Source organism: Ceratotherium simum, chromosome 13 (genome assembly GCF_057802395.1).
Source record: "Ceratotherium simum simum isolate JZ-2026a chromosome 13, ASM5780239v1, whole genome shotgun sequence".
NCBI classification, from domain to species: domain Eukaryota; kingdom Metazoa; phylum Chordata; class Mammalia; order Perissodactyla; family Rhinocerotidae; genus Ceratotherium; species Ceratotherium simum.
The window spans coordinates 31,834,390-31,847,985 of NC_141912.1; the positions used below are offsets into that span (position 1 = coordinate 31,834,390).

Consider the following 13,596-nt stretch of genomic DNA (forward strand, 5'->3'; position numbering starts at 1 on the left):
CAAAACTTTCACAAACTGTGAGAACTGTCTCTCATGACGCAGCCCCAGTTCTCACTCCCATTGCGTGTCCGGTTTCTAGAGACGCCAATCAGTGTCCTGTGGTCCTGTGGCCGCGCACCTCGGTCTGCGGTGCGCGGTCCGTCGTGGGCGGCGGCCTCCGCGTTTCCCGGATTCTCCCCAGACCCCGGGGGTATGCGGGTCACGGCGTCCCAAACTCTCCTCCTGCTGCTCTCGGGGGCCCTGGCCCTGAAGGCGGGTGAGTGCGGGGTCGGGAGGAAACGGCCTCTGTAGGTGGCTGAGTGAGTGGACCATCTCCTTGAACGCCAGACACGCCCCCTCACCCCCCGCCTGGTCCTGCCGGGTCTCAGCCCCTCCCCCCCCACAGGCTTCCACTCCCTGAGGTATTTCCACACCGCCGTGTCCCGGCCCGGCCGCGGGGAGCCCCTGCACATCGCCGTCGGCTACGTGGACGACACGCAGTTCGTGCGGTTCGACAGCGACGCCGCGAGTCCGAGGGAGGAGCCGCGGGCGCCGTGGATGGAGCAGGAGGAGCCGGAGTATTGGGAGCGGAACACGCAGATCTATAAGGACACCGCACAGACTTTCCGAGTGGACCTGAACACCCTGCGCGGCTACTACAACCGGAGCGAGGCCGGTGAGCGACGCGGGCCCGGGTCCAGGTCCAGGTCATGACCCCTGGGGTCTCGTTTCCCGGTCGAGATTCACCCCCGGTCCCGGTCCCTAGCCCAACCTCCCCCGGCCCTGGGAAGGGCTGGCGGTCCCGGCGGTCCCCAGGGTTTCTTTTGTTTTGAGGGATTGGCCCCGCGCCATTGGTAATTGCCTCTATCCGTATGTCCGCGCCCAGGATCCGAACGGGCGAACCCCGGGACCGCTGCCGTAGCAGAAGGCGCAAACTTAACTGCTGCGCCACTGGGCCTTCCCTTGCGATTTCATTGTTAGTTTAGGTGTAACCATTGCGGGTCTACAGGGCGGGGCCGAGTGGGCGGGGCTGACCGCAGGGGCGGGGCCAGGGTCTCACACCATCCAGTGGATGTACGGCTGCGACGTGGCACCGGACGGGCGCCTCCTCCGCGGATACAGTCAGGAAGCCTACGATGGCAAAGATTACATCTCCCTGAACGAGGACCTGCGCTCCTGGACCGCGGCGGACACAGCGGCTCAGATCACCCGGCGCAAGTGGGAGGCGGCCGGTGAGGCGGAGGACTACAGGAACTATCTGGAGGGCACCTGCGTGGAGTCGCTCCTCAGCTACGTGGAGAAAGGGAAGGAGACCCTGCAGCGCAGGGGTAAGAGGGGCCTCGGGGCCTCGGGTTGGTGACCTCCTACAAGGAGAGGAGGAAAATGGGATCCACACGTGAATTCGCCTATCCCGTGGGTCAGAGACTGAGTCCGCCTGGGTTTTCAGATCCGGTACCAGAGAGAGACTGGCCCAGAGGACTCACTCGCTTTTCTTTCAAGGTCAGTTCGGGGATGCTGTGTCTCCATGGATGGAGAGGGAAGCCATCCCTGAAATAACTGATGAGTAGTTCTGTTTGACTCCAGCAGCAGCTCTGGGACTTTCTCTCTCAGGCCTTGTTCTCTGCCTCACACCCAAGGTGCTTGATGTCTGACTCCAACTTTTGTGAGTCACTCGGCCTCCACCCGAGTGAGGACCAGAAGTCCCTTTTCTCCGCTTCGGAGACCTGCCTTCCCTCCTGGGCTTTCTCATTGTGATTCTGGAACTTTCCGAAAAATAGAGGTTATCTCAGAAGCCTGTGTTCAGCCTAGTGTCTGGGTTTTGTGCTCCCTTCCCCCACTCCAGCTGTCCTGTCCATTCTCAGGATGGTCACTTGAGTTCTGCTTCAGTTGCCCAAGACAGATGTAAAGTTCCTGAATTTTCTGATTCTTCTCCTCAGACGCCCCAGAGACATATGTGACCAACCACCCCATCTCTGACCTTGAGGTCACCCTGAGGTGCTGGGCTTTGGACTTCTACCCTGCGGAGATCACTCTGACCTGGCAGCGGGACGGGGAGGACCTGACCCAGGACACCGAGTTTGTGGAGACCAGGCCTGCAGGGGACGGGACCTTCCAGAAGTGGGCGGCTGTGGTGGTGCCTTCTGGAGAGGAGCAGAGATACACGTGCCATGTGCAGCATGAGGGGCTGCCTGAGCCCCTCACACTGAGATGGGGTAAGGAGGGAGACTTGGGCTCAGAGCCTCTTCTCAGGGATATCAGTAGCCCTTTTGGAGAACTCAGCAGGGTCAGGACTGAGGCCTGGGGGTCAGGGCCTCACCTTTCCTTCCCTTCCCAGGGCCACCTCTTCAGTCCACCATCCCCATTGTAGTCATCATTGCTGGCGTGGGTCTCTATGTAGTCACTGAAGCTGTGGTGGTTGGAGCTGTGATCTGGAGGAAGAAGCATTCAGGTAGGGAAGGGATGTGGTCTTCTTGTCCCACTGAGGGGTTTCAAGCTCAGATAGAAGTTTGCCCTTCCCTTGAGGGGAAGTCCCATCCACAGGCACATAGGCTTTCCTCATCTGGCCTTATTTGCCTTATTTGCTAACACTTACTCTTTAGTAAAGCACATATGAAAATGAAGGAAATATTTATCACCTTGTTGAGTCTGGTGATGGGGATGTGATTCCCAGCAGTCACAGGTCAGAGGGGAATGTCACTGCTGAGGACATACCTCCAGGAGGGCAGTTGGTCCGGTCCCCATACATGTACTTTCCTCATGTTTCCTGTTCCTGCCTTGGGTCTGTAATCACAGTTCTGGAAACTTCTCTGGAATCTAGGACTAGGGAGTTCCTTAGGGCCTCATGGCCCTGCCTCTTTTCTGGCTTCTCACAGGATGTTTTCTTCCCACAGGTGAACAAGGAGGGAGCTACACTCACGCTGCAAGTAAGTATGGGAGGGCAGTGATCTCTAAGACCCTTGTGGTAGTGTAGATGGGAGCCCATGGGGGAGCTCACCCACCCCAAAGTTGTTTCTTTGGTTTCATTACCTGTGGGCTCTGACCACATCCTGTTTTGTTCTACCCCAGGCAACAACAGTGCACTGGGCTCTGATGTGTCTCTCACAGCAGGTGAGACTCTAGAGAGTCTGAAGTGGGGAGAGTTTGGGGCAGAGAGGCACAACTGGATTACGGGAATTCTTTGGCTAGGACATTCTGAGCATACAGTGGGCTGTTCAGAATTTCACCAATTACAGCGACTGACTTAAATTTGTTCATGATTATTTTCTTCTATAGCCTGAGACAGCTGCCTTGTGGGGGACTGAGTGATGCAAGATTTGTTCACGTCCCACCGCCCATTGTGACTTCAACAACCTCTGACTTTTCTTTCTGCACACAGAAACCCCCTCTGCACCCCACAACCCCCTCCCCACACTGACCTGTGTTCTCCTCCCCCATTGACTTTCTTTTTCCAGCAGAGGCGGGGCTGGGCCGTCTCCGTCCCCTCTGAACTTTGTGTTGCGCTGAGCTGCACCTTCTTACTTCCTTATTGAAAATAAGAATCTGGATAGAAGGGTTTTTTTTTTCTTAAAATTCTTTCCATGAGAGATTGATGGGTTAATTAAAGGAGAAGGTTCCTAAGATTTGAGAGATGAAATAAATGGAAGCACTGAGAACTTCCAGACACTGATCATTCATTCACCTGCTATTGGTTGTGTGCCAGATATATGACACAGTATTTTTGCATCTGGGAAACATCACTGAAGTAAAAACAGACAGAAGTTGCTGGCCTTGTGAAGCGTATGGTGTTGTGGGAAGAGACAGACTATATACTGCAAGCATGTTAAATAAGGAACGTGTTTATGTTAGGAGGTGGTAAGTGATATGGAAAAAAAAAAAGAGTAGGAAAGGTGATCCAGAGGGTGGGGGTGGGGACAGGGAATATGGCTGTTTTCATTTGGGTGGTCAGTGTGGGCCTCACTGGGAAGGTGACCTTTGAGGAAAGATGTGAAGGACATAAGGAATTCTCCACGAGGATGTCTGGGGGAAGTTCTTTCCAGGCAGGGGAACCTCCAGTGTAAATGCGCTAGGGCAGGAGTGTGTCTGTGTGTTCTGGGAAGAGCGAGGAGGCCAGTAAGGCTGGAGTAGAGAGTAAATAAGATGAGATAGAGGTGCGGCCAGACTGTGTAGGCCTGGAGGGTGTTAGAAGGGCTTTGGCCTTTGCTTTGAGCGAGCCGGGGAGTTACAAGACAGTTTAGAGCAGGAGAGGGACATGGTATGACTTCTCCTTTAAAAGGATCACTTTGGCTGCTGTGCTGAGAGCAGAATTGGGAGACAAAGGGTGAGGGAGGCACTAGGGAAGCAGAGGGAACTAGTGCAGTGTTCCAGGCTGGAGGTGGCCACAGCTTCCACTGGTGTGAGTGGTGGAAATAGTGGGAAGTGATTGGATTCTAGATACGTTCTGAAGATGCAGAATTTCCTAATGGATTAATCTGGGGAATGAGAAAGAGGAGTCAAGGAGGACATCCCTAATTTTGGACTGTGCAAGTAGAAAGAGTTGCTGCCAGCAGAGATGGAGAAGTCTCTGGAAGGAGCATATTTACTGGCATTCAGTTTAAGAGATGTTGAATGTGAGATGTCTATTAGAAATGCTAGTGAGAGAGCAGATCAGCAGTTGGACAGATGAGTCTGGAGTTTAGGAGAAATGTCTGGGCTGGAGAAATAGATTTAGGGCACCGTATAAATGATATCTAAAGCCTTGAGAACAGCTGAAGTCACCAAGCAAGTGATGACTATGGAAAAGAAAGGTACAAGGACCGAAGCCTGGACCCCCTAGTTTAAGGGATCTGATCAGACCACATACCCAGGGCAGACTACAGTTCTGGCTCCGTGTCTAGAAGGCATGGAGACCAGGGAGTCCCAAACTTTCCTGTGCACAGGAATCCCCTGGACATCTTGTTAAGATTCAGAGAGTGGAATAGAGCATGAAAAGTTTATATTTATAACAAGGTTGGTGCTGATGCTGCTGGTCTTCAGATCACACGTTTAATAGGAATAATGTAGTCCAGGATTCCCTCATGGCTGGGCATCAGCCTCATCTGTAGACCTTGCTAAATAAGCAATTCTTTGGTCTTGTGCCTTATACTCTGAGATAGTGGGTCTGGAAGAGGCCTGAGTATGTTGTAAGAAGCCCCATAGCAATGCTAGTGCTCAGCCCTCATCACTGAGGTCTTTCTGGTGACCAGCCTCCATCCTGAAGCTTTCTAGCTAGGACTCCTTAGCCATTTCATTAGCGTACCAAAGTCACTCAATGCTCAGGAGATTCCAAAGGTTTCAGGAGCTCTGTGCTAGGAACCAGGGACAAAGACTAAATATTTAATACCACAGGCCACCCCCTGGTCTTTGACCACAGATCCCTTATAGTAAAAGGGTCATAACAGTTAAAAGATGCTGGCATATTACTAGAGTGCCATTCAGTCACGAACAATTAGTCCAGTCCATCATCCTATTGTATGAGACTGTCTCCCAGGGCCAGGTCACTCAGCTTTGGAGGCTTCCATTTGATCTTGTCAGGTCCCAGAAACAGGAGTGGTCTCAGCAATATGTGGCTTCACCCTTTCAGGCATCTGGATCATTGAGCTAAGAGACAGTATCATTTCTTGCTCAGACTTCTTTTGAGGTGTTAATGTAATATTAGATTTACCCCATTACATATCTCATTTATTCATTCCTTACCCTCAGCTACTATTTCTCCTCTCCATTTATACCAAACTTTTCCACCTTTGAAGGGATGTGAGGTTTGGCTGCTGTGCTGGTCTAGACTGCAGGGAGCAATACTAGTCTAGCAGTCAGTCCCTCCTCAGTCCACTCCCATTCATAGAGGGGAGGGTCACATAGGTGCAGAGCTAGTGGGCTAACTGACCACGAGGCAATATAGCTGCATTCACTGTCAGATGGGGTGAAGGCCCAACCCGCGCCTTCAGGCCCTTAGGAATTCTGACATAAAGGTTTAAAAATAGTTACAGTTTCTGGCATAAGAATTATTCCTGTTTCTGGCACTTGTAGTTGGATCTCTGTCCTGAGACCACTGTATCAGGTAGGAAGAAAGAAAGTCGACGTGAAATACAGTCATACCAACTTCCTCCCTACTTGGGAAGAATTGCGTAGTCATACCAGCATCTCCCCCCATCTCTGCTCCCCAGATCCTCCAAGAGAAAGAGAGGAAATTTTCTAGTGGAGACACTCCTATAGCCCCACTCATTTTTAGTGTGAGCACACACTCAGGGAGGTGTGTAAGACAGCCCTTCATGCCTCTGTATCCCCCACCCCCCTTATTTTAGACAAGTATTCCAATTGCCTGTTTCAATTCTCAATCACACTATTACTCTGAGGAGGCTATCTCTCTGCCCATTGTTGGACATTATGGGCTGTAAAGTATGTTCTTTGGTCTGAAGAAATGTGACTCAGCAGTCCACACTGGTGCAATATCTTCTGTTCTGGTTCTTTGTAACACTCTGAGCATTTGCATCTACCACTGGGTAAGGAAAGCCCAATCCAGAGTCAATATCTACTGCTGTCAAGACCCATTTGTAGCCCCCCTGGGCCACCAGCATCAGTCTGATTTACCAGCTCTGTTCAAGGCCTTCCTGCCAGGGAATCTGCCACATAGCCCTCTGCAGTCTTTGGCTCTTTTGTTGGCAGACAGAACAGTTCTTTTTGGTATTTTGTGCCTCAGACGATGCAAGAGGAACATGTATAGGGTCATCTCATCTCTGCATTGTCACAGCCCGTCAATGTCCACTTATTTCGCGGATCCAGGTGGCCACCTCAAAGGAGAACACCAGGATATCCACTCATCAATTCCAATCTCCTTCCAAACCTGGAAGGGGGTTCCTGTGACGGGCATCAGCATGTCCTATTTTATACCCCCTCAAATTGCCATAGTGATTTCTGTAGGACTGTGCCCCATATGGGCATTCCTTTAATGGAACAGGTTTCCATTGCCCTCTGCCTGACCATATGGCCAGGCTGTTGGCCACTGCCCATGAGACGGTAAAAACCAAAGCATAGGGGCTTTATCATTGTTCGATTCTTCCATCACTGCTGGGATAACTGCATGCAGTTCAGCTCACCAAGCTGATCTGTTTTTACCTTCCTTGGTCAGAGAAGTGACCTTCCAAACAAGATGTTGTCTGTTCACCTTGGAACTGCCATCCATAAACCAAACAGCTCATTGTGGGTCAGTTGAGAGCTGTTTATAGGACACTGTGCAAGTGATAATAGAATCCAGCAGCTCCTATGCAGTTCCAAAGTCATTCGTAGGGCATAAGAGTCTCCCTGTTCATGAGTGTCTCCTCTTTGCATTTCTCTGGTAGCGTGATCCTGTATAAACCATTTCCACTTTTTCATAGAACTCTTCTGGGCACTGTCCTCTCTATTAGTATTTCTCCAACATTATCCAAGGATACATGGGTATTTCAGGTTCAAAATTATTTTATGTCTTTCATTCATAAGGGTAGTTTCAATTAAGGTCTAATAGCAAGGTAGTAAATCAAATGGAAATTCTCTAGTTCAAAGTACCAATAGTCATCACTGGGAGATGCTCAGATGCTTTTGTGCCCACTCTAGTGTCTGTTCCACACAGGGCTATTGTATAGAGAGTGTGTGTGCATGGCACTCCAGCTTCTATTCTACACTGTTGGGTTTCCACTGAGCATATCCAATTAATATTGCTTGAAGGGTAGATTTACATGCCTTCTGTCTTACAATACTATGTAGGGAAAGTGTTCCCCAGTCCGACATAATATCCATTTCCATGAAACATTCAGGTAAAGGAGACAAAACCTCTTCACTTAAAGCCTGTTTAAACATTCCATTTTCATCCAAATATGCACCTTAATCCTATCAACTCTTACATTTCTATATTCTTTCAATCTAATTGTAGCCCATGGTAGGGCTTTAGCAATGGGTTTTGGTGCCACAGTGCATGGGGCTCCTGTGTAAAAGAGCCAGCCTAGACCATTTTACCTGCTCTTGTGTATAAGGCGTTGGGTCTTCAGCAAGGGGTCGAGTCAAACTACTCTGGATCTTTAGTCAATATTTATCTTTATTAATCTGACTGTTGCTCCAAGTGATTGCAGGCGAGGTTTCTCATTGTAATCATTGCCTTCCTGCTTTTTAAATTCCTCCAAGCTGGAGTAAATAGAGCCAACTTGTTTGAGGTGCTTTATTTTCAGGAGACCAGCAGGAGGTCTACCCAACCTTCAATAGTGCTGTATTAAGACTTTTGTTTTAACCTCATCAATGTTTGTTTTATTCATTCCATTGCTCAATAATCATCTGTATTAGGATTTTCCAGAGAAACAGAACCAATAGAATATATACAAACCAATAGGATATATATAATATGATGTATTATAAGGAATTGGCTTATGTGATTATGGAGGCTAAGTCCCATAATCTTCCATCTGCAAGCTGGAGACCAAGGAAAGTTAGTGGTGTAATTCAGTTTGAGTCCAAAGTCCTGAGAACAGGGGAGCCAATGGTGTAAATCCCATTCTGAGGGCAGAAGACTGATGTTCCAGCTCCTGCAATCAGGCAGAAAAGGGGGTGAATTCTCCCTTCCCCCACTTTTTGTTCTATTCAGGCCCTCAATGGATTGGATGATGCCCACCCACATTGGGAAGGCAATCTGCTTCACTAAGTTCACTAATTCAAGTACTAATCTCATCTGGAAACACTTTCATGGATATACCCAGAATCAATGTTTAGCCAAGTATCTGGGCACCCTGTGACCCAGTTAAATCGACATATAAAATTAACCATCACAAGTCCCTCCTTTGTCAACCTGGCTCTGATATGCATCCCCTTAAACCACACTTAGTTTCCAAATAAGGACAATAACAAGATCTTTATTTCACTTAACTTGATTCAGGTATCCTTGGTACAACTGAAAATGTGCTGACTTCTTCCCCAGAAGAGGAGGTAAAGTCCTTGAGTGATTTTTACTCTTGTCCTTGTAAATACTATAATGTAAAATTAACAATACTTAAATACTATGATCTAAAGTTAATACATCTTTTGTTACATGATAAGGAAATAAGAGAGGAAAGAAAGCAAAGGTATTATACACACACACACTTATTCGTAACAAAATAAGAAGGAAATATTAATGGCAATTACAGTCCTTGTTTCTTTAATTGATCACATGATTGTAGTTGGTAATTGTAACTACCTACTTCCACTATCCACTCTGTGTTTCCTTTGCCTTCAGCAAGCACTTCAGCTGGTCATGGTCTTTTGCCTGTAGGGTGACCCAAACCTTCATTCTGAAGGGTCTGGACCATTAGTAGTCCTGCTTGGATTGAGTTTTTGTAGTTTTCCATTGTCCTTGATCACAGGGCATGGTGATACTAAAAGACACCCTAAGGGTTCTCTTGTATTCCAGACATACCCTTTCTTACCTCCATTGTGGAATAGTAGTCCAATTTCCCCTTGTTCGTCAGGATCAGTCACCTCACCCAGCACCGCAACTCCCTTCTTTGCCTGTTAATTCAGAGGCGCAAGGAGTGCAAAGTGGCCAGATGGAAGTCTTAGCTTTCGGTTCAATGGAATCATTGTTGTGTCTGTTGGCAGAAGCATTCCTCCTTCTGGAGCTAAGCCTCTAGGCCAGCAGAGCATAAAGTTGTGGGAACAGGAAGCAAAATTTTGCTAGTGGGTTACTAGAGGTAATAGTGAGTGTTGTTATTCTCATTTCCACTTGTTGGTTCCTGGACCTGTGAATCCTGGCTATGTGAGAAGTAGCACTATATATTGGATGCTGATTCAGAGCATATACAGCCGTCTGGAGAACCTTACCCCAGCTCTGCAAGGTATCACAACCCAGCTGGTTCTATAGCTGAGTCTTCAAAAGTCCAGTACACCATTCTATCAAGCCAGTTGCTTCAGGATGGTGGAAAATGTAATAAGACCCTTGAATTCCATGAGAATGGGCCCATTGCCACACTTCTTTTGTTGTGAAATGAGTTCCTTGATCAGAAGCAATGCTGTATGGAATACAATGATCGTGGATAAGGCATTCTGTTAAGTACACGCATGGTAGTTTTGGCAGAAGCATTGCTTGCAGGGAAGGTAAATCTGTATCCAGAGTGTAAGTGTCTATTTCAATAAGGACAAAATACTGCTCCTTCCATGAAGGAAGCATTTCAGTCTAACCAACTTGTTACCAGGAAGCTTGGTGGCATCCCAGGGAATGGTGCCATATCAGGGACTCACTGTTGGTCTCTGCTGCTGGCAGATTGGGGACTTAGAAGTGGCAGTACCAGCTCAGCTTTGGTGAGTGGTAGTCCACGTTGCTGACCCCATGCTGAAACTCCATCTCTGCCACCACGGCCACTTTTTTCATGAGACCATTGGACAATTATGGAGGTGGCTGGGGAAAGAGGTTGACAGGTATTCACAGAATTGGTCAACCCATACACTTGATTATTAAAATCCTCCTCTGCTGAGGTCACCCATCAGTGATAATTCATGTGGGACACAAATATCTTCACGTTATTTACCCATTCAGAGAGTTCTATCTACATACCTCTTCCACAAGTTTCTTTGTCACCAATTTTCCAATCATGTTCCTTCCACATTCCATCCAGCCAAACTGTTGACTATAGCCCATGAATCAGTATACAATTGTGTAACTACCATTTCTACTTCCAAGCAAAGGGAACAGCCAGGTGACTGATGCTCTGCCCACTTGGAAGATTTTCCTTCACTGCTGTCCTTCAAGGGTATGCCAGAAAGGGGCTGTAGCGCTGCAGCTGTCCACTTTCGGGTGGTGTCTACATATTGTGCAGAATCGTCTATAAACCAGGCCTGAGTCTTCTCTTCCTCTGTCAACTGATCATAGGGAACTCCCCATCAAGCTGTAGGTGCAGGCTGGGAGAGAGAGGGTAGTGTGGCAGGACTATAGAAGGTAGTGGGGACCATGGCCATTTGGATCACCTCTTCGTGTAACTTACTTATGCCCTCAGGGCCTGCTTATGCCCAATCATGTATATACCACTTCCATTTGATGATAGAGTGCTATTGTACATGCCGAACTTTATGGCTTGATGAATCAGATAACACCCAGTTCATGATGGGCAACTCAGGTTGCATAGTAACTTGGTGGCTCAGGGTTCTGTGTTCAGTCTCTACTAAAGCACAGTAGCAGACCAAGAGCTGTTTCTCAAAAGGAGGGTAGTTATCTGCAGAGGATGGCAGGGCTTAGCTCCAAGGTCCTAAGGGCCTGCACTGTGCTTCACCTATAGGGTCGCCAAAGGCTCCAAACAGCATCTGTATCTGCTACTGACACTTAAGCACCACTGGATCTGCTGGCTCATGTGGCCCAAGCAGCAGAGCAGCTTGCACAGCAGCCTGGACCTGCTGCAGAGCCTTCTCTTGCCCTGGGCCCCACTCAAAACTAGCAGCTTTTCAGGGCACTCTGTAAGTGGGCCAGAATAACACATCAAGTGAGAAATACTTTGCCTCCAAAATCCAAAGAGGCCCGCTAGGCGTTTGCCTCCCTTTTGGTTGTAGGATGGACCAGATGCAACAACTTATCCTTCCCCTGGGAAGGGATATCTTTTCTTCTCTGGCTTTATTGAAATATAACTGACATATAACATTGTGTGAGTTTAAGGTGTACAGCGTGATGATTTGATACATGTATATATTGCAAATGATTACCACGATAGGGTCATCTGCGTAATTACTATTTTTTTGCTTTTGTTTTTGAGAACATTTAATTTACTCTCTTAGCAACTCCCAAGTATATAATGGTGTATTGCTAACTATAGTCATCATGCTGCATGTTAGATCCTCGGAACTTGTTCATCTTATAACTGCAAGTTTGTACCCTTTGACTAATATCTCCCCATTTCTGTTTCTATGAGTTTGGCTTTTTTGGATTCCACATATAAGTGAGATCATACAGTATTTGTCTTTCCCTCTCTGACTTATTTCATTTAGCAAAATGCCCTCAAGGTCCATCCATGTTGTCCCAAATCGCAGGATTTCCGTCTTTATCATGGCTGAATAATATTCCATTATATATATATATACATACACACCACATATAGGGGTTAGGATTGAATAGGTAGAGCACAGAGGATCTGTAGAGCAGTGAAAACACTCTATATGACATCATAATGATGGATACGTGTCATTATGTATTTGTCCAAACCCGTAGAATGTGCAACACTAAGAACGTACACTAATGTAAACTATGGCCTTTGGGTGATTATGATGTATCAATGTTGGTTCATCAATTGTAACACTTGTACCACTCTGGTGAGGGATGTTAATAGTAGGAGAGGCTGTGCATGCGTGGGGGCAGAGGATATTCAGGAAAACTCTGTACCTTCTTTTTAATTTTGCCCTGAACCTAAAACTACTCTAAAAAAAGAAAGTCCTAAAAAAAAAAAACACCAAACAAAAACAAAACAAAGAAACAAGAAGATTCATCCAGTTTGTTGCATGCAATAATTGTTCATATTTTTTGATCACCTAATAGTATTCCAGTGTACAGTGTATTGTGTTTGTTTGTCCTTCCATTCTTGAAGGATATCTTGATTGTTTACCATTTTTAATGTAATGAATAAAGCGGGTATAAATATTCACCTGCAGTTGTCCTGTAGAAATAAGTTTTCAGTTCACGGGGGTACACATCTAGCAGTGCGATTGCTGGGCGGTATGATAAGTGTATGTTTAAGTTTGTAAGAAACTCCAGTCTTCCAAATTAGCTTTACCATTTTTCATTCTCATCAGCAGTGAATGAGAGTTCCCGGTGCTCTGTATCTTTTCTAGCAATTTGATTGTCGTAAAATATTTTTTTTCTTTTTCGCTACTCTAATAGTGTAGAAGGATCTTATTGTGGCTTTAATTTGTATTTCCCTAATGACATATGATATTAAGCATCTTTCCATGTGTTTATTTGCTTCTCGTGTATCTTCTTTGATGAAGATCTTTCAATCACTTAAGGTGGAATTTTTTTGTTTTCCAATTTTTGAGTAGTTATTTTCTTTATATATTTTGATTATAAGTCCTTTATCATACGTGTGACTTCCAAACATTTTCTTCCAGTCTGTGTCTTCTCTTTTCATTCTTTTAATAGTGTCTCTTGTAGTATAAAGGTTTTAAATTTTGTTAGAGTCCAATATATCTTTTTTTTTTTCATGGATTGGGTTTTTTGTGTTTTGTCTAAAAACTCATCACCAAACCCAGGTCAGATTTTCTCCTTTATGTCCTTCTAGAATATTTATGGCTTTACATTTTACATTTAGGTCTAGGATCCACTTTGAGTTAATTTTTTATATTTAATGAAGTATTATTTAGGTTGTTATTATTATTTTTTTGCATATGGATGTCATATTGTCCCAGGACCATGAGTTAAAAAGACTCTCCCTTCTTCACTGGATTACCTTTGTGCCTATATTCAAAATCAATTGACTGTGTCTGCATAGGTCTATTTCTGGCATCTCCATTCTGTTCTATTGATCTATGTTTCTACCCTTTTGCCAATACCACGCTCTTTTAATTGCTGTACATTTACTGGAAGTCTTGAAATAGTATCTCATAATTTTTGAAGGATATGTTTTCCTTATC

At 46.2% G+C, this 13,596-nt stretch overlaps 1 protein-coding gene across 6 annotated transcripts in view; it reads left to right on the forward strand.

Moving 5' to 3' along the window:
* LOC101394048 (class I histocompatibility antigen, Gogo-OKO alpha chain-like) overlaps positions 1-13,596 on the forward strand; it is a 25,094-nt gene continuing 11,498 nt past the window's right edge. The window contains exons 1-8 of one of the 6 annotated variants that reach the window (XM_087438310.1): positions 1-256; positions 386-655; positions 1,032-1,307; positions 1,917-2,192; positions 2,315-2,428; positions 2,871-2,903; positions 3,046-3,087; positions 3,253-3,646. In XM_087438310.1, coding sequence (XP_087294436.1) covers positions 34-256; positions 386-655; positions 1,032-1,307; positions 1,917-2,192; positions 2,315-2,428; positions 2,871-2,903; positions 3,046-3,087; positions 3,253-3,257 — 1,239 coding nt within the window. In that variant the 5' untranslated portion in view covers positions 1-33 and the 3' untranslated portion in view covers positions 3,258-3,646. Of the gene's footprint in view, positions 257-385; positions 656-1,031; positions 1,308-1,916; positions 2,193-2,314; positions 2,429-2,870; positions 2,904-3,045; positions 3,088-3,252; positions 3,647-8,890; positions 8,941-13,596 lie in introns of those variants that run through there. The other 5 variants (XM_087438312.1, XM_087438308.1, XM_087438311.1 and 2 more) reach the window with 5 other exon arrangements.